The sequence below is a fragment of the Patiria miniata genome, unplaced genomic scaffold (assembly GCF_015706575.1).
Source record: "Patiria miniata isolate m_02_andy unplaced genomic scaffold, ASM1570657v1 HiC_scaffold_24, whole genome shotgun sequence".
Classification (NCBI taxonomy): domain Eukaryota; kingdom Metazoa; phylum Echinodermata; class Asteroidea; order Valvatida; family Asterinidae; genus Patiria; species Patiria miniata.
In genome coordinates, this window is record NW_024037063.1 from 16103270 (window position 1) to 16128010 (window position 24741).

At 42.7% G+C, this 24741-nt stretch overlaps 1 protein-coding gene across 3 annotated transcripts in view; it reads left to right on the forward strand.

Moving 5' to 3' along the window:
• Positions 1 to 24741, forward strand: part of LOC119732013 (centrosomal protein of 104 kDa-like) — a 181732-nt gene that overhangs the window by 119117 nt on the left and 37874 nt on the right. For all 3 annotated transcript variants that reach the window (XM_038205365.1, XM_038205366.1, XM_038205367.1), the window contains one exon: positions 8544 to 8657. In XM_038205365.1, coding sequence (XP_038061293.1) covers positions 8544 to 8657 — 114 coding nt within the window. The remainder of the gene's footprint in view (positions 1 to 8543; positions 8658 to 24741) is intronic.

Sequence of the window (24741 nt, forward strand, 5' to 3'; positions counted from 1 at the left end):
AGGACGATTGATTTGACGATTAGTTTCGTCCGGGTAAAATCCAAGATGGCGGCGCCCATAGAATGCAAAAATGACGAAAAGGTAATGCCGATTTAAAGCTCTCCAATGGTTTATTACAGCTTGGCACGGCCGGCTGATTGACATCAACAGATTGGCAAGAATCTGATAATATAGGCCATACCAATACACTGAAGAATTTTGGAACAACTCTTTTGATTTCATGGCCAAACTTGACAATGAAGTTGCCTTTTCAACCCGTTCCACAAATTCTCATTGAACCTGCTAAATATTCATGAAGCTGCCCGGAAAAACAGCGCGCCTCCCCCCCCCCCCCCCCCCCCCCCCCCCCCCGCCACCCCATTGGTTTAAAATGCCAGCATGTGATATCCATGAGCTCATAAATACGTAATGAGGCAATTCAAGATGGCGGTCTAACGTGGGTCGTGAAGCTGTGTTGCGCTAGTGGCAAGTTTTTCCGGGAATGAAAAGGATGTTTATTGTTGGAAAGTTGAAGTATTACTGACTAAAATAATGACACGACACAGGTTTGGAAACTTATTGACCTTAATTGTAAAATTTCAAGTTGAAAATCGTACAACTGGTGCTACTACTTTTTATTTTATTGGTTGGGTTTCTTTAACGGGTACTCGTATTTTTTGTCCATCGGGTACCCGGTTCCGGTATACTACCCGCAGATGCACAGGCCTAGGGGACATGTCAAATTGCATAACTGCTTTTGCACCTGTGTAGCAACTTTGAAGTGTTACCATCAATGCCGATCTCAATGACAGCCTCGAAATAGGAATGCGTATTGGCGTGGGAAAAGCCACCTAGAGGAAATGCAAATAGCTTCAATCCTCACGTGTCCCTGTGGAGACGAAAATGAAGCTATACTTTAACACACTTACATTCCAAGTTACAGATGTCCAGCGCATAGACAGCTTTGGAAGATACATCTAGCGGCAGCTACTTGGAATCCCCTGGTCAGACCTTGTCTCAAATGAGAGCCTCAAAACACTGATCGGCAAGATGGTGTCTCTCAGCCAATGCAACCCAAGAACAGAAAGCTACTTGGCTTGGTCATGCAGTACGACAGGGTGGTCTTACAGCGGCAGTGCTCAATGGAACCCCACTTGGATACCATCATGGTGTTGGCAGACTCAAACTCCGTTGGATCGACGGCCTCACCAAATGGAGTGGCCTTAGCTTGGCTGAACTATCTGCGGCAGCACTGCACCCACGCTAAATTACCCCTGCACCAGCCACACAACTCAGAAGAAGTGGACGGTTGTTGTGTCAACGGGCAGTAGCTTACGATGTCTGATGATGATGGTGATGATGATGATGATGATGATGCATTGTTCAGTTGAGGGCGAAAATTTGCCCATTTTTTTTTGGGGGGGGGGGAATTGTGAAGAAAAATGCATAAGAGTTGAACAAGCAAATCCTTATAAAGAATGGGATGCATAATGCCGTAGATCATTTGTATATGCCTGTTTTAGATTGGGGTAAGGAATACAATGAGTTGTGCAAATCCGAGGAGGAACTTGAAGGTGACTTTGGCGCCAAGCATGACCGGGTTGCTCAGGTACAGTCAAACAATTCTATTTCATTACAGAAAAGCAAAGTAGGTAATACGACCAGTCGCACCTGGTCACAGGGGTGGAGGCACCACAGTCAGCACCGGCACAGTCATCATGTTTTAGCAACGCTACTACAGCTACTTGGTTACACACATTTCCCGGTTGAGACACAAAATTTTCTCCAGAGTACTCATCCCCACATATGGTCCTATTTTCCGAGTTTACTACGTGTTCCCTGTGGGCTTTTCACACCGCTATAAGCACTGTGCTGTGGGAATTCTTTGCATGTTCCAGGGGTCTTGGGTGACATGTATTTTCTCCTGTTACCTGTCTCATTCTCCGCATTAGTGACTGCGCTGGCTGCTCTGATATGTGGGGGAATCGCGGCGTGTCACATACGGCCGGTCACGGTCCCACTCAGTCTTGGTGGATCGACATCAGAAATGACTTGGATTTTCTAGTAGTAACTCACAGTCTGAATCCAGACTTAGGAGATGACGTAGCCATTTCAGATCTCCTTCGGAATCCCCTCCTTCATCTAATCATTAGATCAACGACGACTGTCTCTCCATAACAGAAGTGGGTAAGCTACATCAGTCATATCAGTTTTCCCTCTCCTATTTCTCAGGTTAAACTCTCTCTGTCTTTTTACCACAGAGATACCGGTTTAAATGTATCTAAACCTAAACCACCCACCTTCCTAACACATAGAATGTGTGCAGATATAATGAATGACGTTCTAACATGGGTTCAAGATATAGACTTTTAATATAAATATCGTTCAAGATAAGCAAGATAAGCAAACACTTCAACAAATAAACCTTACATGTAGTTTGGCTGGCCTGCTTAGACAAATAAAGATGAAAGCTATTTTCAACCTCCACTTTATCTGCAGAAAAGATTGGGACATATTTGTGAATTGGTGTTACCAAAGCATGTTTCGGTCTTTGGGGTACCTCTAACATCTTGTGGAGAGGATAAAGATATGAGATACACATTTGGTAATATATGGAGAAGCTATTTTAATCATTGTAACACTTATGCCACCTGGACCTGTTGTTTTCCCAACTGACATCATTGATGATATTTGCTTTTGAACGACCTCTGTAATTTTATGTACTTACGCGTTCATCATCGAGAGAATCATAGATAGGGGTGTGAGTACTGTTGTTTTTTCAGGCATACGTTTTCTGATTGTAGAAAACGTTCATCAATGTATCAGCAATGTCAGTAGCAATCGTCAATATTTTCTCCATTTGGGGAAAGGATAGCATTTAGGATACTTTTTTGTGTCGTTGTAACCTTTTATTTAGCTTTTTAATAGCAAGGACAAATTGCTTTTGTTTTCCTTTATGGCTGATGTGAAATGTTAATTTTTCTTGGGCCCCTCCCCCCAAAGAAATCTCCGGTTTCTGGTATGGAGCTTGCCCCAAACGTGGTGCGGCGATGCGGCTTTTTAATTTTATTATGCCCCGTGGCGAAGCCAAAGGGGCATACTGTGTCTGCCTTGTCCTTCCGTGGGTGGGTAGGTGCGTGTGTAAACACCGGCAATCGTGGATTAGGGACAAAGGGTTAGGGCACAAACAAAGGGTCCATGATTGACCGAACGTCCACGATCTCAAATCGTGTACAAAACCAAGGAATGAGGATTAGGAACAATGGGGCGTCCAAGATTGCCGGTGTTTACACACGTGTGTTGGTGGGTGTGTGTGTCCGGAAAAATCTTGTCAGCATAATAACTTGAGAAATACTTAGCGTATGAGCTTCAAATTTGGTTTGTGGATTGAACTTGGTAATCCTAAGAAGCCTTTTGCATTTGGGGCCGAAATGTCAAGGGTCAAGGTCATAGTGGCTAAAACAATAGAAATCTTGTCAGTGCGATAACTTCGAAAATACTTTACATGTGATCTTCAAACTTGGATTGTGGATTATTCTTGGAAATCCTAAGAAGTCTATTGCATTGGGGCCAAAAGGTCAAGGGTCAAGGTCACAGTGGCTGATACAATAGAAATGTTGTATTTATTCTGAGATCATAGGGATTAATTCATATAAAACCTACAGAAAACAATAATGATGTCAATGAATGTTCCATGTGACCCAAGTACATGAACATGTACATGTAAGTTAATGTTAAAAGAGTGGCGTTATGTCATGGGAACAGTCACGGTTGCGGGGCATTTGTGTTTGTAAACACTGACTTGTTAGTTATCGTGTTCCGCAGTGTTTTGTAAGAATCCCAATGGGTTTGCAAGCCTGAGCGTTTAGCGGATTTTGTGTTCACGATCACACTGCCTCATAAGTTGCAGAATTTCACTGTCAAGCCAATATAAGGAGGTACCTTAAATACTTATAGTTTTCACTGGAACGTAGAAGTTATTTATTACTCATAAATAAGGAGTGCCAAATAGATGATGCTTAGTCCACATCATGGCAGTTTAGCACATGTTGCCACTTCTTTTAGAGCATCATTGTGTATATCTTTAAAAGTTCAAAAATTGTTGGAACTGCCTTTCATTTTATGTAGATCATGAACAAGAGAGTCATCACGTATTAGAACTGGTAAGACACCACAGTCTTTTATGAGCTCTGGAAGCTGAAAATGAGAAGAATGTAGTTTGAGTGGATGCAGTAACACGGGTTGGGTCAAGTATGAGTTGCGTCATTTAGTAATTGTGTTTGAGTTTACACTACCATTGTTTCCTAAACATCAAAATTTAAATCGCCAGTTACAATCATTTCTTTACGTTCACAGGAGGCCATATCAGTAATATCACCTAGTTTATCTTTAAATTCAACAGAACTTGAAGGTGGCCCATAAATAGAACTCATAAGGACAGGTTGTCTTTGCTTACACTTGATTTCAACCTCTTCCAAAGTTAGTTAGTACAGAGGCGGGTGTAAAGCTGTTTAAGAAAAGAATCAATTCCTCCAAATGATACCCTTTAATGGCTTGCAGGATAAGTTTGTCTGAAGTAAGATTTCCCATAACTATACAGCCTCAAACGGCCCCCAATCCATTCAGAATTACGGCTCGTGTACATACCTACCTCCATTGCAGTAGGTCTTGTGTCACTTAGGACGTCTTTTTGGTGTGTTTGAGGGTTGGGCCTGACAGTTCAAGATTGAGTCAGGGCTGTAATCCCTTTGATGATTGGCTTCTGCACTCTCTGCAATTTCAAATCCCTGGAGTGGGTTTTAGCCAATTTAATGGGGTTATCTACTCCAGAAGGAGTGGTAAATCTTGCTGCAAAGCCTTTGTCTGTTGTACTAGTACTAATACTAGTGCTCATACTAATGTTAGCACTGCTGGTGGTTGCAGTACTGGCTTAACATGCATGCTTTGAGTCTGTGTCCACCATGACCACTGGGGGAGCTATATTTGGGCCAGTGGGTGATGTAGTTATTTCCTCAGACTGTTGATGCTCTAAGGAAATATAAAAATAATCAACATTTGAGTCGGTATTCATGGCCGCAAAGGCTGAGTAAGTACTTGCGTGATCATTCAATGATCAGGCGGTGACAATGACATTGTCACCGCACTCAGTGTAAGCGTTGGCCACCATGTTGGAATTCGCCATGTCACCCATCATGATCACCTAAGCATTTTGATTTTCGGTGGCTTGTTTTGCCAGTATTTCTTGAAGGCGTGTGAGTCTGGTTGACATATCAATATCGTTGTTCTTCCGAGATGTTGAAAAGGCCTTTTTTGGCTTAGAAGAGTCGGAGTTACCCGCGCTGGCCTTGGCTTTGAGTGAGACTTCATCGCGGTTGGTATGGTAATACAGGCAGGATTGGTTATTGTACAGTTGTACTCGTGCCTGTTGTACTGCAGCATGTTGTTGCACTAGCAGTCGATGCATTAGCACACTGCAAACCTTTCTTTTTCGTTGTTTTTCTCCATGTTTGCCATGGATTGCAATCTTCCAGAGAGAAGACTGATAAATGATAAAATCAGAGTAATACATTGTATTGTTTGATAGAAACTTCTTGAGTAAGAATGGTTAGGACCAAACGGTAAGCCGCCTTACTTAATCATTCCAAGGCAGTCAATCCTGCTTTATGTGTGCTGGAATTTTACTGCAAGGACAACTTGGCACAGAGTGTATGTTTGCATAGGAGGGTTAAAAATCAAAATGTGTGTAAACATGAAATTGGGTTAGGCATCTTTAACAGACAGATTAGCCATAGTAAAAAGTTGGTTTCTTGCCAATATCATGTGAAAGATCACTTGGATTGAGTCTCCAAGGTATATACATGACAATACATTTTCCTGATGGTGCTGTTTGCCCTGAACTGCCTTTCCCTCTCCATGGTGCTTGTAGGTACCATTTCTGTAGTGAGGACGGAACAACATTTTTAGCGCATACTTTTGTGCCACAGGTGAATACTACTGAGTCCTTCATAAGAGCACAGACCATGACAGGTCTTTTGTTGTAGGAATGCAGGTAGAACAGAGGCTGTGAGCACGCTTGCAAATGGGAGGTATAGTGGGGCTGTTAAGGTCAAATATATGATACAATTGTGCACTTCGTGACTAAAGCATGAAACTTCGCATGTTGGTTCTTCATGCCATGAAGAAAATTTTCAGATGTAGAGACATTTCATGTTTGACCTCTGGTGACCTTTGAGAGGTCAATGAACTTTACATACATTATTTATACTAATTGTTCTTGGAAACACCACTTTCCTATGACCCCAGTCTATGTCATAGGTCTTCAGGCAATGGAAATAATGATCAGATGTGAAAAAAATCATACTTGACCTCCAGTGACCTTTCAGAGGTCAATGACCTATATATCCAGTATTTATAGTAATTTATAAGATGAGCACTTTAACCCCAACTTTTTCAAGACCCAATTCTAAAAGATAAGTGTTCATGCTATGAAAAGCATTTTCATATGAAGGGCATTTCATATCTGACCTCTGGTGACCTTTAAGAAGTCAATGAACTTTGTATGCCCTATTTATAGATATTTATAAGATTTATTATTCAAAACCCAACTATTTCAGGACCCAAGTCTAAATGCTGGCTCTTTGTGACATTAAAAGCATTCTCAGATATAGGGACATCATTATCTGACCTTTGGTACCCTTTAAAAGGTCAATGAACTTTATACCTTATTTTTCGCTATTTTTTTATATTTATTTGTCAAAACGCCTTTTTTTGTGACCCAAGCCTCAATATTACAAAAGAAAGGTATTGCACCTATTATTATAAAGTCATTTAATGAATTCAAATCCCACAAAAAAATTTGGGGTGACATCTGACCTCCATTTCCCTTTTTCAATTGGCAGACACAACATGCTGCGACTGGGATAGAAGACTGTTGGACTTTCTTTACAATGTAATATGTACAAATGTCTAACAATAGTCACTCTTGTGTACTTATTACACTCTGTGGTATCTAGATGGACTTGGGTCACCACATTTTTAACCTTTTTACCGAGCCCACTGGTCACTGTAAGAGTGTGATTCTTGTCCAATGTACCTCTTGTATTCTGTTGCGCCCCTGTCTACCCTTCAAAAAAGGGAAATGGAGATCAGAGGTCATAACAAAATTGTCCTTGGGGTCTGAATTCATGACATGCGGTAGAATAATACTTACATACACTTGTTTTGAACTATTTAGATTTAAGTCATGAAAAGGTGGCATTTGGAATATTAAATATGATAAATAGCGGCAAATAGGGTATGCAAAGTTTATCGACCTCATAAAGGTCACCAGGGGTCAAATATGAATGTTCACACATCTGGAAATTCTGTTCATGTCACGAATAGCCAACTTTCAGACTTGGGTCATAAAAAAGTGGGGTTTTGAATAATAAATCTTATCAATATCTATAAATAGGGCATACAAAGTTCATTGACCTCTTAAAGGTCACCAGAGGTCAGATATGAAATGCCCTTCATATGAAAATGCTTTTCATAGCATGAACACCTAACTTTTAGAATTGGGTCTTGAAAAAGTCATGGCATGAAGAACCAACATGCGAAGTTTCATGCTTTAGTCACAAAGAGCACAATCGTATCACTCAACAGCCCCACTAGTAGCTAGTATACAAATATTGAGTAGCTCAGAGCATGGAGCTATGACCATGCTCAGAGTAAAATGGGAGGAATATCATCACAAGTTAAAATCTGGACTTTTCCATTTCATGAGGCAAAGCCTAGTGAACTGGAAAAGTCCAGATTTTACCGAGCGATAATATTCCTCCCATTTCACAATTTAAAGTCACGCAATATTTGTTTTATATAACTGACATATATAGATCCTTGTCATTTGATATATTTGAACTTTTATTTTAATACAAAATTGGTGGAAAATGTATTTCTCTCATCTTTACGAAAATGTTTCAACCCAACTCTGTAGCGCTGGCTCATCGGAACAATATGTGCTACGCGCAACGCTGAATGCGCACACCAGCATGCATTTGCACTCAAATACCGCATCATGGAACAAGAATGATCCTAACTGTTCAATGGTATTTCTCATTCCCCATGGGCGAATGGGACTTTTTGAGCCCCGACGTGAATGGGAGTAATAACGAATGTCACGTGACGTGAGTTCCACCAATCAAATAACAAGGATAGGTATGTAGGCTAATAAGGCCTATAAAACAAAATATTGCATTCCTGGCGTGCACATTCGCAATGATCAATGTATTTTTGGTGGCTCGCCTTATGGATGTTGGGCTGCAAATGTACTGTGGGAAATCAGTATTAGTGAAAGGCTAGCACCCTCTGGGGAAATATCGCTTATGTTGTGTAATCTTTGGGTAAATACTCGCTAATGGTGTCAGCCCACACTTCTGGGAGGGGGATTTGTGTAATGTAAATCTTTGTTTCACTCAAACTTTCAATCCAGGGTTGGGTTGAAGATCTATGGCTCTATAGATGTCAATAGTAAAATGGCCTTGTTAGTATATTGACGGCAAGTCTTCCTGGTTTTATACATCTAGGCCAAGGCACAAAGTGAAAAAGCATCAGAGAAGAGACAGAAACAAGCAGAGATTGAAGAACTTCAGCAACAACTGAGTGAGCTTCGAGCAGCAGCAGTTGCACAGGGACAGAATGTAGGTGGCATTTTTTATTATTCTCAATTATTGTTACATTGTATCTTGGGTACTGTAATTTTCATTGGTCAAGAACGGCTGTGTCTGGTCTATAAACATGACTGTATACTTCAAATAAACTGCTTTGCATACTAATCACCTCATATACGCACCACGTTGCATATAAATTATCTCATATACCGCCCTGCATTTGTGTGCATGCATGGAGATGTGTGTATACATACAGATAGGGCCCACACACCTCGCCACAGAAAAGTACAACCTCTCAGTCTCGTGTCTGGCAGGAAAGCTCACAATAATCAAGAGGTTACACTGCAGTGATTGCATTTATGTCAGGAATAGTAACAGAAAACATTTATCTTGTTGAATTATTGGCACGATATACATGTAACACAAATCAATTGTTGACTGCTGTGATGTGGGATATGTCATTTTACCCTCCCCCCCCCCCCCCCCGCCCCAGGTTGGTGCATCCCTCATGTGTTAAAAACTCTGTATTCCTCATCACAACAGTCAACAATTGTTAAGTGTCTACTTCACTCTACTTACCTGTAGAGCAATTACTACTTTTGCATATTCCCTAGACCGGCAGGTATTTTCCGCTAAGAGTTTTATACAATAGCGCCCTCTGGTGCCCTACCCATAATGCCCCGTGGCGTGCGTGCCATGTGAGCGTCCTCTTTTCTCTTAGCGGCGGGTCGGGTAGGACGTGTGTAAAATAAGCTCCTGTTTTCTTCGTCATTTTGCTACCCTTTTTTCGCCTAAGAGAAGTTTATTTATTAAAAGAGTTAAATAACAACAATCTGTAGAGTTTCTCATCGTCTTCTTGATTTAGTATGAAGCGTTTGGGGAGAACCGATTTGTCACATACCGGGACGGACTATTTCACGGGCTGTCGGAACGGCCAGCGCTCGCTCCGCCCACGGGGCTTGAGGCGTTGGTCGGGTATGCTATATGAGCAACACGGAGCCGGTCGCCCGGGGAAACCCCGGCCCGACAGGGGCCCGTTATATCTCGCCCTGAGGGACCATTCTCGTCATCGGATTTCATCCGTTGTTCGGGGGTCCTGGTGCCCCAGGTGTCTTCCGGCATTTCCTCTGACACACCCCGGGGCCGTTCTTCAGAGAAGTAGAAGAAGGCTGATCGCTGATATCACGCTGTTCTTCAGACGCTGGCGGCTCTTCTGACTGGTCCCACCGGGGCAAACGCCCCCATACTGAAGCCCTATTGTTCGCCCCCGTGAAGCGGCGAGCCACGCCTCACAACCCTCGGCCGTTGGTTTCGCTTCACAGTCTTCAGTCGCAGGTCACGATTGGGTGACCCCAGAGATGAAACTTTTCCGATTTTAATCGGAAATCCGACTTTTTGAATTTTCCAACGAAATTTTCGATTTTTTTTTTACAGTGTGTAAATGTAATTTTATTTCAATCATAATTTCAAAGAAAAGTCGATGGAAATGGCACGTTAAAATCATCGCGAACGTAGTTTTAATCTCTTTTACCAGTCGTGTAAAAGACTGTAGAAACGGTAGAAACACAGGCCATAACACTGATCAGAGCCTTCTCCGGCTGGACAAAAGGTTAAACATTGACAGGTGACATGGAAAAATCACTGTGTCGCACGTGCGTGCGAATATGCAATGGTACCAGCGTACGTACCGCACCGTACCGTCCGCTAGCACATGGCCGGTCAGGAACGGGTAGCCTTGTGAACGATCCAGTGGATAAAATCATTATGTTGTGCGATTTTCGGTGGTTTCAGATTTAGTTGTACAAAATGCAATGCTTGAAAAATCGTGATGATTATCTCAAGGATAGCGAAGAGAGCATTAGCGAAACATTTCACTGGCATTTGTTGGAAGAGAAAGAAGATAATGCCTGATTTTTCCCCACGTATGAATGCAAGAGGAGTAGTGGAGTTGTGTGGTTGAATCATGGACATGATTGAGCACCATGTGCCCTTGTCTTTTGGACTTTTCCCTCGACTTTCTCAAGTAAGAAGTGAACTTCTTTATCAATGACTCCATTACTCTAACCGTAATTCAGGCATTTTATGCAATGAAAACACTGACCATTTTTTTTTTCATCGTAAAATTTTGTTTGAATCGAAAATAAAGCAGGAGTTGGTGTCCGGAAATTGGGCATGAAGTGTATTGAACATGCATGTACATGTGTGTAACTGCAGCGCGGCCCAGATTTCGGACACGTATTTTTATTCGGCCTATTTTCCGATTTTTTTTGCCATATGCCAGTTTCATCTCTGGGTGACCCAGGAACAAGGGGACATACCGTACACAGATAGCCGTGCTCCGTAGTCCCTACCTGCAGTGAATGCTCAGTCGTTATTCGTTGGTCTCGGTTAAAGCTATAGTCCATCATTTGCAGCTATCCGAAAAGTAGCTGGCGTAATTATTGTTGAAAAACATACTTGGTTGAAAGATAGTAAGGGAACTAAACTCCCTGTGAAATTATTCTTTCTGGCAAGCTGTCATTTTGAAGTAATCAATGAAAGAAGGCCTTTCCAACGGTGCTTCTTAAGACGCACCGTAGGAAAATTTAAATTAGTAGTTCGTTTTGTTATTTGGCGAAGCGCGCGCAAGCATTGGCACGACGCACACGCACCCCCGGTTGCTATAATTCATCAGATCAGTGCGCGACATCGCGTAGCTGCATTCGGCTCAGCGAGAACGTGTCTCGGACACTGAATTCAGGCGCAATTCAAAACATGATTCAGCAACTTTTGATTTGAAATTGAGATCCTAGAATGCTGTTTTTCTCAGAATATACAGCTGAAGCTGAGCTGAAACTTTATCAGGTTAGTTGTTCAGTACCCTTCTTTAGATTTTGAGCACTTTTGTTGCTTCAAACGAACAAAATGCACAAATTACAAATGATGGACTATAACTTTAAGTGGCCAAAGCACAACGAGATACATGTGTGCATGTACGTGTACAGGCACATGTTCATTTGCACATGTTCATTTGTACATGTACACAATGTACAATGATACTACGTATGGTTGCGTGCACCGGAGGCCCGGCCTTTGGCGAGCGCTTCACATTCGCTGGCCATGGTTGGGTGGACCTACCGCACGCAGTTAGCCGTGCGCCTGGATCTCCACATGTGCTGAGTATTCACCAATCGATGTCTATTTACTCCGAGGGAGTTGTCCAGCCACCGCGGCGTGGTTCTGTACAACTCGCCCCTCCAAACAGCTCTCGTTCACCGGAGTCAACTCGATCTTCGCAATTGGCTGACTCAGCCGATGATGAAGAAGAACCAGACCAATTACAGCAACTGTCCATCACAGAAACGGAAGTCCGTTTTGTGTAGAGGGACATGATATGGGTACATTACCCTCCGCCGATGAGCCCTTCCGCCCGATCATAAATTTAAATCTTTGAAGCGCAGGACGGGCTTCACATCTAACAATGACGAAGTGTTCCCCAAACTTACTTTGGATCAAGTGTGTGTGGAATACATGTACATCGACATCATTATGTCAATGGACAAACGGCGTCCATTTCTCACGCGGCAATAGGATTGCTATCCCCTTATTATTCGATCTGTGCCGGAGCGAAGCCTAAAAAGGGCCGACAGGGCAAGTGTGGCTCGGGTACGAGCGCCGCTATAGACCCCGGCCCTCCCCCGAACACGGGGCAGCCCGAGGGGACTAGCCACCACGCTTCAGTGGGCTGCAGTCACCCATGCCCTCGCGACACAGTGCGAGTTCCACTGGGTGCCGGGACGGGCTATTGCACGGGCTATCGGACCGACTAGCGCTCGCTCAGCCCACGAGGCCTGAGGCGCAGTCGACCGGGTACGATATGAGCTATGCTATACCCCGGCACTTCCCCGAGCACGGGGCAGCCCGAGGGAAATAGCCGCCACGCTTCAGTGGGCTCTTGTCAACCGTGCCCTCCCGACACAGTGCCAAGTACCACTTGTTTGCCCGATCATATACATGTACATCGACATCATTATGTCAATGCACAAACGGCGTCCATTTCTCACGCGGCAATAGGATTGCTATCCCCTTATTATTCGATCAAATTCGGGCGATTTTTTGCACCGATCCCACCTTGGCAAACACAGCCGGGATGAGGATGCGGTTGTTTGGGTCCACTCATTACAAGCCTCACAATTGTTCTCGGCTACATTGCCGAGTTCATTGTCGGCTCTATGCGCCTATTGTCTGGCGGGCACCGTTGATGAAACGGCCCGTCTGAGTTGCGAGCAATGCTCTGTATCCCTCTACAGTAGTCATGGTTAGGTGACTCGAGGACAAAGGGACATGCCACACGTGTGTGCGTCGGTGTTTCTGCCTGCACTGAAAGTCTGAAATTGCTGCAGTTTTTTACATGTGCATGTGCATGTACAGTCGAACCCTGATAAGAAAAGCACTGTTAATACAACATTGTGCATATACATGTAACAGGGAAAATGTTAAGTTCCAAATTTTGATTTTTTTTGTTATCTTCTGTACAAAGTACTTGTTATAACAAGGTAATTTGTAAAGTCCCAAGGACCTTGTTATCCAGTTGTTAAAACTGTAATTTGCATTGTTTCTGAGGGAGTTGTTTGACCACTGACTGTGGCCGTGTACAACTTTTCCCTCCAGATGTAATAGGCGGTTCTCGTTTACGGAGTCAATTCGGCCCTTGCATTAGGATGGTTCATTGGATGGCAGCTGCCCTTCACAATGATCTCCAGCCTGAACATAACTTTAACGACTGGTTGTTGTGATGCTTGTTGATCTTCAACAAGAATGTAATAATTACCATTTTCTGTTTGCGAATTTCGGTAATTTTGTTGTCACACCTTCCCTCTCCAATGCAGCTAAGGACAAGCTGCCAGCAGTAGAGGGACCACATCATCCAAGCGCCCCTTTGTAGATGATACTTCGCAAGCTTGAATGCACTTTGCAGTATGAAGTACGCTAGGTATTGTCACTGTCACGTGCACAGTCTACACTCAGTACTCTATTAGTTTACACGAGTGCAGACCCCAACGACCTCGACCCACCGGGGTAACATGCTTGATGAGCTGTTTCTCCCGTCGAAGGTCGCCCGCCAAAGATTCGAGTCCCACTTTGTAACGGACAAAACTATTTTTGCGGTGGATATTGATGTTTCCATCCATATTGGTCAATGACGGCTGCTCAGATGGTCGATCTCAGAAAGCCGTCAAACCAACGGTCAGGCCAGCGCAGGTGATGAACAAACTGTTACTTGTTTTCTCAGCTGCTTACCTCTTGAAATTTGCCATGGTGATGTTGTGTGGCCGCCCTATCAACATCTTCTGCGTGCCACGCCACATAGGCTAGGGCCGTCACTGGTAACAACGACTCCAATTCGGCTTCAATTGTTTTGATGAATACCATAGGTGACTTACCTGACTCATGATGACCTCCACTGGTCTGTTTCGTGTGAGCTCGTCATAGAGACTTTGAGACTGACATCAATTCCATCGGGCCAACACAGTGTTGTGCCCCTCGCGTTTTTCCCTGGGGGAGATGTTAATGAGATTTAGTCAACTCTCATACATGTCATCATAGGGGACCAGCCCTGATCGACCTGAAGGGTACACAACAGCAACTTCCTATCAGGCCAGAGCTTTGGGAATTTTGTGGTTTCGAACAAAGATTCCCACTGCAAATTCATGGTGGTCCCGTTCAGCCTCTTCGCCTCACTCCTGGCATCTGCTCAGATAGTAAAGGTGTTTTGGCTGCGCTGCGGAAATGGAGAGTGGTAACATTCACCTATTTTCCTTGTGTCAGCACAGTCATCACTGCATCCAGTGCAGGTCATGCCCTGACTTGTGCAGCGCCTCCAGTGATGGTTCAATGCTGCCTTCACTAATTGTCATGGCAGTTTCGTGCTTTTGACTATTTCCCTCCCAAACAAGGAGAACGTCGCTTCTAACGTCCTCCTTATAGGGATGGATCCTCTCGACAGTGGTGGCTGCTAAACTACTTACCATGTCAATCTGCTTGTTACACGGATTAGTCACATTTTTCCAGTGTACTGCGCGAGGGTTCCTGACCCCTGCATGTGGCAGACGAACACATTGGTGATGGAGACAGATGGGCTGCTTGTTTACACCTTCCCGCCGTTTCCTCCTATCCCTCGGTTACTAAAGCAACTGGAGCAGAAAGATGACAAGGTCCTCCTCTTTGCTCCATGTTGGTCCCATTGATTGGTTTCCCAGGGCCATAACCATTCCCTTGGTTCACCAGTCGGGGGTTCTTCTGAAGATAAAAATATTCTGTTCCAGCGCAGTTTGGGTTTCCTTCACCCGGCTCCGCAGGAATTTCTCCTGATGTGCTGGATGCTGTCATGCTATCCTGTTCACATCAGACCTTTCTCATACAAGCTACGGCTTTTACTGCCTGCACTTGAGGGACTTCTAACATGACAGTATACATGTATTGCTTTATGTAAGACAGTCATACTCCCATGTCAGGTTATTAAGGGGATGTTTATTTCACAACCCTGAAGTGCGGGACCTCTTCAACGCCATTCCAATAGAAACGTTATCGAGATCTTTAAACATGACTTGTACTTCCTTGAACCAATAGGCAATTTTATATATGTTTCAATTGTCCTTAAGGTTACTTTTTGTTAGCAGTTGTTACTTCTAGATGTACATGTAGAGAGCAACTGCTTGCTGTATAATAGAGACAGGCCACACCTGGTGTGGACTGAGTGTGCCCATCCTATTCCTATGGAAGGATTTTGAACTAAGACCGTCGGAGTCCTTTGTGCCTCCGGACGTCTTTGTTCCAGGTATCAAATTACTCTTTTCCGTTCCAGACGGAGAATTTTGGTGCCGATCATGACTGTGATGTCGTACATAAGCTGCAAAGGGACGCTTTGAATCGATCACTTGCAGCTTCATGAACTGCACAGTACTGTACATGTATTTGTCAAGACAGCCCTGCCATAACGGCAGGCTTCTCACGACACGTATTTGTCATGACAACCCTGCCATACCAGCAGGCTTCTCGTGACACATTTTTGTCGTGACAACCGTGCCATACCAGCAGGCTTCTCACGACATGTTTTGTCATGACGAACCTGCCATACCGGCAGGCCTTTCACGACATGTTTTTATCAGGACGACCTCACCATACCTACAGGCTTTTCATGACAAGACTGCCTGAAGGTTGGTTATGGTCATCCATGGAACCACGGGCGTATCAACGGCAGAGGCTGTGTGATCGGCCCGTGTGCACAATATTAGGCAGTGATTGGGAGAACAGTGTTGATGGAAACTGACTGAACCCCAACATGTTCTCGAGACATTTTCAGACTGGAGACCTCCCCAGAATTGATGTCTCCTGACTCTGAATCTTTCTTGAATTCAGTACATATAACAGTGTCTATATGTCGTATGTCATAATCATTACGCGCAACGCCCCATATCGGGGACCGCGTCTCGGTCAGCATGTTAATGGTTAATGTCCTTATCATGCAGACCTTTTGGGCTGCCTTGTCCACATTGGAGCGACGGGGCCCATCCGGGGTTTACGTGTCGTGTTACGTGCCCCTGTGAAAGCACAATAGCATCTCGCATGAACCACCGCCTTGACGGTGCTAGTCTATGCAAAAGTAGTAATTGCTCTACAGGTAAGTAGAGTGAAGTAGACTCCCCCCACAGAAGTGTGGTTGGGGTCTACGAGTGAATACTTACCTGTAGAGCATCCCTCCCTCCTACCCCACTCTTCTCGATGCCATGAGTACATTTTGTATTCCGACTTAACGCTCGAGAAAAGAGGACGCTCACGAGGCACGCACGCCACGGGGCATTATGGGTAGGGCATCAGAGGGCGCTACAGTATAAAACTCTTAGCGGAAAATACCTGCCGGTCTAGGGAATATGCAAAAGTAGTAATTGCTCTACAGGTAAGTAGAGTGAAGTAGACCCCAACCACACTTCTGGGGGGGGGAATTTGTTCCATACAGCAGAAGAAACAATTGGGCATAAAGAATGAACATGTACAGTTGTCTCGAAATAAAGTACCCATTTTTAAATGTAAATTATCAGAAATGTAATGTAAATTTCTGAAAGAGGCAGCTACAAGGGGAAAGGCACGAGACTGAGAGGTTGTACTTTTCTGTTGCAGCTACAAGGGGAAAGGCCAGGATTCCTTTATCCAATGATATTAATTTCATAGCGTCATTGCCATTGATGACTGAGCAAACAAGGCCTCTTTGAAAGAGGTCAAAATCAGCACTGTGACCAGTGTTTACATGGTTGGCAAAGGGCAGACAGATGTTATGATTTTGCTGTTAAGAATTTATGGTAAGACATGCCTGCCTAATATTAAATACGATATGCAGCTCCCAAAAATTCGACAAGGTTTCCTAAATCCATAAAAAAAAATTGAGAAACTTTCAGAAACATCTGTCAAAATGTTTGTCTTAGATTTGTTTTGTCCTTCACCATCAAAAACCAATGCAGTCCTGCACTTGCGTTGCTCTACAACAACCAGCCAGTGGTAATGAATCATCAGTAAGTTTACAACAACAAAAAATCCCAGGATTAAATATCGGAAATATTAATTGCAAATCTCCAAATGCAATCGAGGTGAGATATCATTGCTATAAAAACATTTATTTAAAAAAAAAAGTTGTGAACAAAACATCAGCTGAGCGTAAGCAAGGAAAAAATCTTGCACGAACATGTACTGTGGAGCCGTAAAGTGGTTTGACAAGCGAGCTATTTCTCATCTGTCATTTGATTGACAAGCTGGTCTCATGTTTCTCTTTCCAAGGCCCCATCACATGATGTTTCATGTTTTATATGAAGGGATGTGCAGCGAAGACACAAATAAGGGCATGGTTTGATTTATATTTATTCATTTATTTGTGCTATCGCAATCCACCAAAGTCTTTAGTGACTTTGACTGACACAATCTTGTAAAATATTCAGACTGGTGGATTGCCAAAGATCGGGAATATGAAATAAAATATTGAAAATATTTATATAAATGTCATAGGTAGGGATTCATTGGCAATGTTCCAACTTCTGAAGCTACTTCCAAAAGTCAACATCAGAAGTTTTCCACACAAGTTGGGTGGGAAGAAGTTGGTATCGTGCACCCTCGGAAATCTATTTATAATTGATGTATAGGTCAGAAAAAAATGTGTAGAAAAAGATTCGCTATGTTACAAAAAAATGTTTTAATGGCCCACGTATCTTTTTTTAATTCAGGTATGTAAATCCCGGGATGGGGGTATAGATTGGGGGGGGGGGGCATTGGATCATTCCCCCCCCCCCCATTTTAGTGTGTGTGAAAAAAAGGTGGAGTCTACTTCACTCAACTTACCTGTAGAGCAATACTACTTAATATGCATATATCCTATACTGGCTGGTATTTTCCGCTAAGACTTTTATACAATAACGCCTTCTGGTGTCCTACCCATAATACCCCGCGGCATGCGTGCCTCGTGAGCGTCCTCTTTTCTCTTAACGGTAGGACGTGTGTAAAATAGCTCCTGTTTTTCCTCGTCAATTTACTACCCTTTTTTCGCTTAAGAGAAGTTTTGATTAAAAGAGTAAATAACAGTTTGTAGAGTTTCTCATCATCTTCTTGGTTCTATTAATTTAATTATTATGAAGAGTTTGGGGAGAACCGATCTGTCACTAACCGGAGAATATTGCTCTCGTATGGGACAGACCGAGTTCTTGGGGGACTCTGCCGTTAACGCTGCATTGTTACCGCGGCAACAGTCCCTCGTCCAGCACCCTCAGCCATTGCCGGCTGGGGGTGTGGGCAGTTCCGCCGACCAGTTAAAGGGACCTCGGTCTCCTCCGGTCAATTCAAGTGGAACACCCAAACAAAAGGCACACTCTGGCAAGGTTTCTATAAAACATACTTTCTGTGCCGGAGCAAAGCCTAAAAAGGGGCCCACAGGGCAAGAGTGGCTCAGGTACGAGCACCGCTATAGCCCCCAGCCCTTCCCCGAGCATGGGGCAGCCAAAGGGGACTGACCGCCACGCTCCATGACTTTAACGTTGTACATTAGCTGAACAGGGACGCTCTGAATCGGTCACTTGCAGTTACAAATGTATGTGTATTTGTCACCACAACCCTGCCATACCGACCGGCTTCTCGCAACATGTATTTGTCATGACGACCCTGCCATACAGGCAGGCCTTTCATGACATGTATTTATCATGACGACCCCACCACCATACCTGCAGGCTTTTCATGACAAGATTGCCTGAAGGTTGGTTATGGTCATCCATGAAACCAGGGACGTATCAACGGCAGAGGCCATGTGATCAGTCGGCATGCACAAAGTAAGGCAGAGCATGGGAGAGCATGTGTTTAGGGCGACTGACTGAGCCCCACCATGTTCTCCAGACCGGAGACCCTCCCCAGAATTGGTGTCTCACTCTGATTCTTTGAACTCACTACATATAATAGTGTCTATATGTACCATGTCGTGATGTTTTGCCTTTCATGATACATTTTTTTGCCCCACCGAACTCTTATGTTTATGTACCGGTGGGCTGTAATTCATTACGCGCGATTCCCCATATCAGGGACCGGGTCTTGGTCAGCATGTTAAGGCTACCATATGATTAATGTCCTTAGGGCTGCCTTGTCCACCCACATGTGGAGCAACGGGCCCATTCAGGGTTTACGCGTATTGTTATGTGCCCCTGTGAAAGCACAATAGCGTCTCGCATGACCCACCGCCTTGACGGTGCTAGTCTATGCATAAGTAGATTGCTCAACAGGTAAGTTGAGCGAAGTAGATTCCCCCCCCCCCCTCCCTCACAGAAGTGTGGTTGGGTTCTGCGAGTGAATACTTACCTGTAGAGCATCCCTTCCCTCCTACCCAACTCTTCTCGATGCCATGAGTATTCCGACTTAATGCTCGAGAAAAGAGGATGCTCACAAGGCACGCACGCCGCGGGGTATTTTGGGGTGGGTGCCAGAGGGTGCTATTGTATAAAACTATTAGCGGAAAATACCTGCCAGTATAGGGAATATGCATAAATAGATTGCTCTACAGGTAAGTATTTGCTCGTAGACACCAACCACACTTCTGTGGGGGGATTTTAGGATCAGAAGTTTGTTTGTATCATGCTGCATGTTGATCCTGTGAACCATTTGGATTAAATTGGGTTGAATTTGATTGGAGGTTTTCTTTACATTTACAAATTCTTTAACCTTTGAAATCCAGGTTACCCTGGATGTAAAGGTCATGCAATCATGTTCTCAAGATGTGTCTACCACTGTGAAATCCTGATGATATCATTATGAGTCTGGTGACACCATCTTAAAGTTACGGTTTTTGTGAATATCCAATATCAGATTGGCATAGTTGCCATGTGTATGCATTTTCAAAAGTCCAACCTTCACAAATACCATCTAATTAAAAGCAACCGCAAAAAAATGCATATAAGGAAACAGCCAAAACAGCTGTGGTTGACAAACTAAAAACACATATAATGTAGGTTTTGTTTGTGTTCATATAAATTAACATTCATAAATACCTCAGACAGTTTAGCCATTCCTATTGGTCGAGAGCCCGTCACGTGGCCGGTATTAAACGGATGATAAAGACATGGCTAGCTGGTCTTAAACACTTTTCCAGTGTCACAATAAAATGTGGACTCCTAAAAATCCAGTGCCTCTTATCGTTTAATTGGTTGAACGTTCACAATCCTCACGTAGGCATGCGCAACACTACCAGGGAGTTAGAATTTTATAGTTCTAAATTCAAAACGCAACGCGCCAGGTGCGTTCTGCGCGACATCGCATAGAACATCATACGCGCGCGTCAATCTCCATAAAAGGGTTGTTTTCATCTTACTCGCCAGCTGAACACTCCATTATTTTGCAGGAGGGATGATTCAAAAAGCATAAAGTGAATTTGTTGAACAAAATCGGGATGTTTTGCACGAATTATATGATTTTTTTTTACCGAAAAGGTATTTATGAATGGGAATAAATATGTACTCCGTCGGTATTTATCACTCTGTTTAATACCACTTAGAGTCTGGGTGCTGATAATTACCCTCGCCTCCGGCTCGGGTAATTATCAGCACCCAGACTCTAAGTGGTATTAAACAGAGTGATAAAAACCTCCGGAGCACACATTTATTCCCTTAATAACTGTAGTTCTTGAAAAAGATGAGGGTGTTAAATTGCTGGATAAGACAGATGTTTCATTTTTGCTTTGCAGCATGCACAAATCAGGAATCCATAGATTTTGATCTTGTTTCTGGCCTTTGAAATAAAAATCTCTCGTAAAATGTCAGATCAGATTGTTGTGCACCATTATATATAATCAACTTCTGTCAGTAGAAATCTGCCAGATACCCCCTCCCCTAAAAAAAAGTTAGTCATATCTGAATTTCATACTAAGCAGAATGCGCATTTCCCATTCATTGTGCAAATGGCATTGTGCATAGTAAGGCCCAATACACTAGCACTTTTGAAACGATACTACATGCACACGTTGATACAACACAAACGAAAACCATTTGTTAAAAATATACCTTTAAAGTTATGTAAAAATCAAAATTCATTTCACACCAATTCTGTCAAAACCCAAAATGAACTAGAATTACTTATGTTTGTGTACAATTATACGGCTGTTTCGATCATTTATTGTACTTTTGTCATGTAAGACTGATAGGGCATGTACGGTAGAGTGACCAGGTCCAATACAGTTCTGTAGAGGTTGGCCTTTAAATATGCAATTTTATTTGCCGTCACGTCACGTGATGACTCATCGTTCAAAGTACCCATTGGTAATATTCCCACATTACCCTACTACAGAACCAGGGCAACGTGGGAATTTGTTCTGTTTTGATGTAATTTGCTATAGTTAAGGGGCGTTGAAATTTGAAATTACTATTCCTACATTGTGCTTCTACCGAATATTGGCAAGTGGGAATGTACTCATAGCTTTCTACATTGCACAAAGTAGGGCAAAGTAAGAATCATCAGTCTGTGACTGACAATATTTTCAAGGCTACAAACATCTTAACGGACGAAAAGAGTACGTCAAATAATATACATTGAGGCAAATGACAATGCAAGGCTGTAGCTTCACAATGGAGGAAATCAAGGTACCATCATTTATCATCGGTAACATTTTGCGCACTCATTGAACCTGATAAAAATAGACTTTTGCATGAATTACAGTGATGATAAGGGGTGTTCAAATTACCCATTGGTGATATTCCTACCTTGCGCTACTACTGAACATGGGCAAAATGGGAATTTTGTTAATTTGATGTACTTTTCTATAGGTAAGGGCTGTGGAATTTACCCACGGGTAATATTCCCGAATTTCGCTACTACCTTGCCCGGCCAAAGTGGGAATAACGGGCAATTTTGATTTAATTTGCTATTGATAAGGGGTGTTAAAATTACCCATTGGTAGTATTCGGGCATGGTGATATTCCTACCTTGCGCTACAATAACGGACAATTTTGATTTAATTTGCTATTGATAAGGGGTGTTAAAATTACCCATTGGTAGTATTCCTACTATGTGCTGTTACTAAACCTTGGCCAAGTGGGAATTTTTGTCAATTTAGATGTAATTGCTATATTAAGGGGTGATAAAACCGGTGATTATTGGTAGTATTCCTACATTGCGCTAAACTGAACCTGGGAAAAGTGGAAATTTTGTTAATTCGATGTACTTTTCTATAGTAAGGGGTGTTGAAATTACCCATGCATAATATTTCCACATTGCGCTACTACCGAACCTTCGCAAAATGGTTATTTCAGTCAATATGGATGTACTCTGCTATACACTTAAGGTGTGTCAAACTTACCATATGGTATGTAATATTTCCATCTGACAAGTTATCGTGAAAAAAATACTTTGTTGTTTATTCAACACGAAAGTATGTTTAACTTGTAGGATTCGATGTAAATAATTGAAATAAGGCATAGTGATCAACTTCAATCTGCTGTTCTGTCTGCAACAGTTTAATAACATAAAAAATAAAGAACAATAACACATGGCATAAAACTAGTTGGAAACGGCAGTTGTGTTTGATTGATGATATTTTTGTAATTCATCTGAAGTCACTTTGATCCAACAACAGCATATTGTTATTTTTGAATCAGCAAAGTTTATCTGATGTTCTGTCTGCAACAGTTTAATAACCTGAAAAAAGAAAATCAATAACACATGGCATAAAACTACAGTAAATTCCGGCTAAACTGACATCGTACAACTCGTCAAATTGCTTAAGTCGGCAGTCTGACTAAAGTCCCAAAACATCACACATTGGCATCAACTTGCTGTACTGCGGTTGGCAAAGTGTCGAGTGAAAAGTGGTTTGGCACGGCGGCACGGCCCGTGATCGCTGCATACATCGGTTCGAAAAAGGGTGTCCTACTGCATACCACTACGCGATGCCATAGGATCTTTGCTGCATACATCGCATAGGCTGTACGCATGCGCTCTGTCCATTTTGAAGGTCGTCTTATTGAATGATGCTGCTGTCAATGCGTGCGTGGTATATACCGGACCACGCACGTATTTAATTCAATTACTGTGCACATACATATGTATTGTGGTATCCACTATCAATACCCCAAAGGTGATGATACAATTGAAAGATTCAACTCAAGCATTAAGGAGATAATCCAGGGTAAATTGAAGCCAGTTTAAAGTGCAATGAATCATGTGTGCAAAAGACCTTTCATAGGCGGGGTTTACTGTAGTTTGAAACGGTAGTCATGTTTGATTGATGATGCACAATTTTTTAACTCATCTGAAGTCACTTGTATGCAACAACATCAGCAACATAAACATTTTTAGGAAGTGATTTTCCAAGGAATAAATTAATCATGCCATTTCAATTAAAAAGTGGACTCCCTGATTAACCAATTCCAAACTGCTTTGATTAAGGTGATGACATCTTGCTTACTTGCTCCTTGCTTTTATCCCGTCACCTCACCCTTGAAATGAAATACATTCAATAAGGCCACAAAAAAAAAAACTTCTGCTTCTGATTACATGCCTTTCAAAAATTCAAGTCGTTTGCACCATATGCACAACGCTAGTCAAGACGGGAAGCTGGCCAAAGCTCTGAAGTCTGTGATGCACTGTGCAAGTGTGGCGCGCGGCCGACAGACCTCGTTTTTACGGTCAAAAATTTCGGGAAACACCCTGCATGTATCACTCCAAATACGAGTAGTGCGATCTCAAAATGAACTCTTGAACACGGAAAATACATACACAGACAAGCTAGATCAATTCTGAGAATTAACTTGCAAACATGTTCTTTCTCCATCGGTGTTTTCTTGGCATTTTTACGATGTCGAATCCGACCAGTTGACAGTGCTCCGGCCTGCAATGCATAGCCATGCTAGCGCTATCGATCGCATAGCCATGCCACCGACTGGTTACTGCATTTTCATCATGTCTTCTAAATTGGCCCCTGCGCGGCGCAGCGGGAACCAGTCATCGCTGCATCAAGCTAGGTTTACACATGTGATTATTATAGTCACAGTGACATCGAATTGCGAAGTAGTTATTTCGCAAAGCGAATATGTAAAAATAATGGGGGTTTCTTTTGAAAACAACAGCGAATGTAAGAAAGAAAACAAATAAATACAAGCATTTTTTGACACAAAAGGTTTGTTGAGAGGTATTTTGTGAAGACAGAAAAGACAAAAATATTTAATTTTTATTTATTCAATCATTATTTTTTTATTTTTTTTGGAAGTGCCAATAAATGTTTAGGGTCGCAGCCTAAAAATAGGGTCGATCGGGTAACCAGCAGAATTTCAATTTTTTTTGGGCCTAATGAGCATAAGATATTGATTTGTTAAAAGTAGTAGGCAACAATCTGACTCTATTTTTTTTTTTTTAGGTATTCGACCGTAGATCATATTTGCTCTTTAGTTTTTATCCCCTTAATAAAAGCGAACGGTCCATAAAATCGCGGTGCACATGATGTATTCTGAAACCAAATTAATAATAATTGGGGAAAAACTATATTAACAAAAATATCATGAAGCAGCTTTCTGTCCAAAAGAAAGGTAAGATTTCACTTGCATGTTTATGATTTTGCATGTTGGTCAGC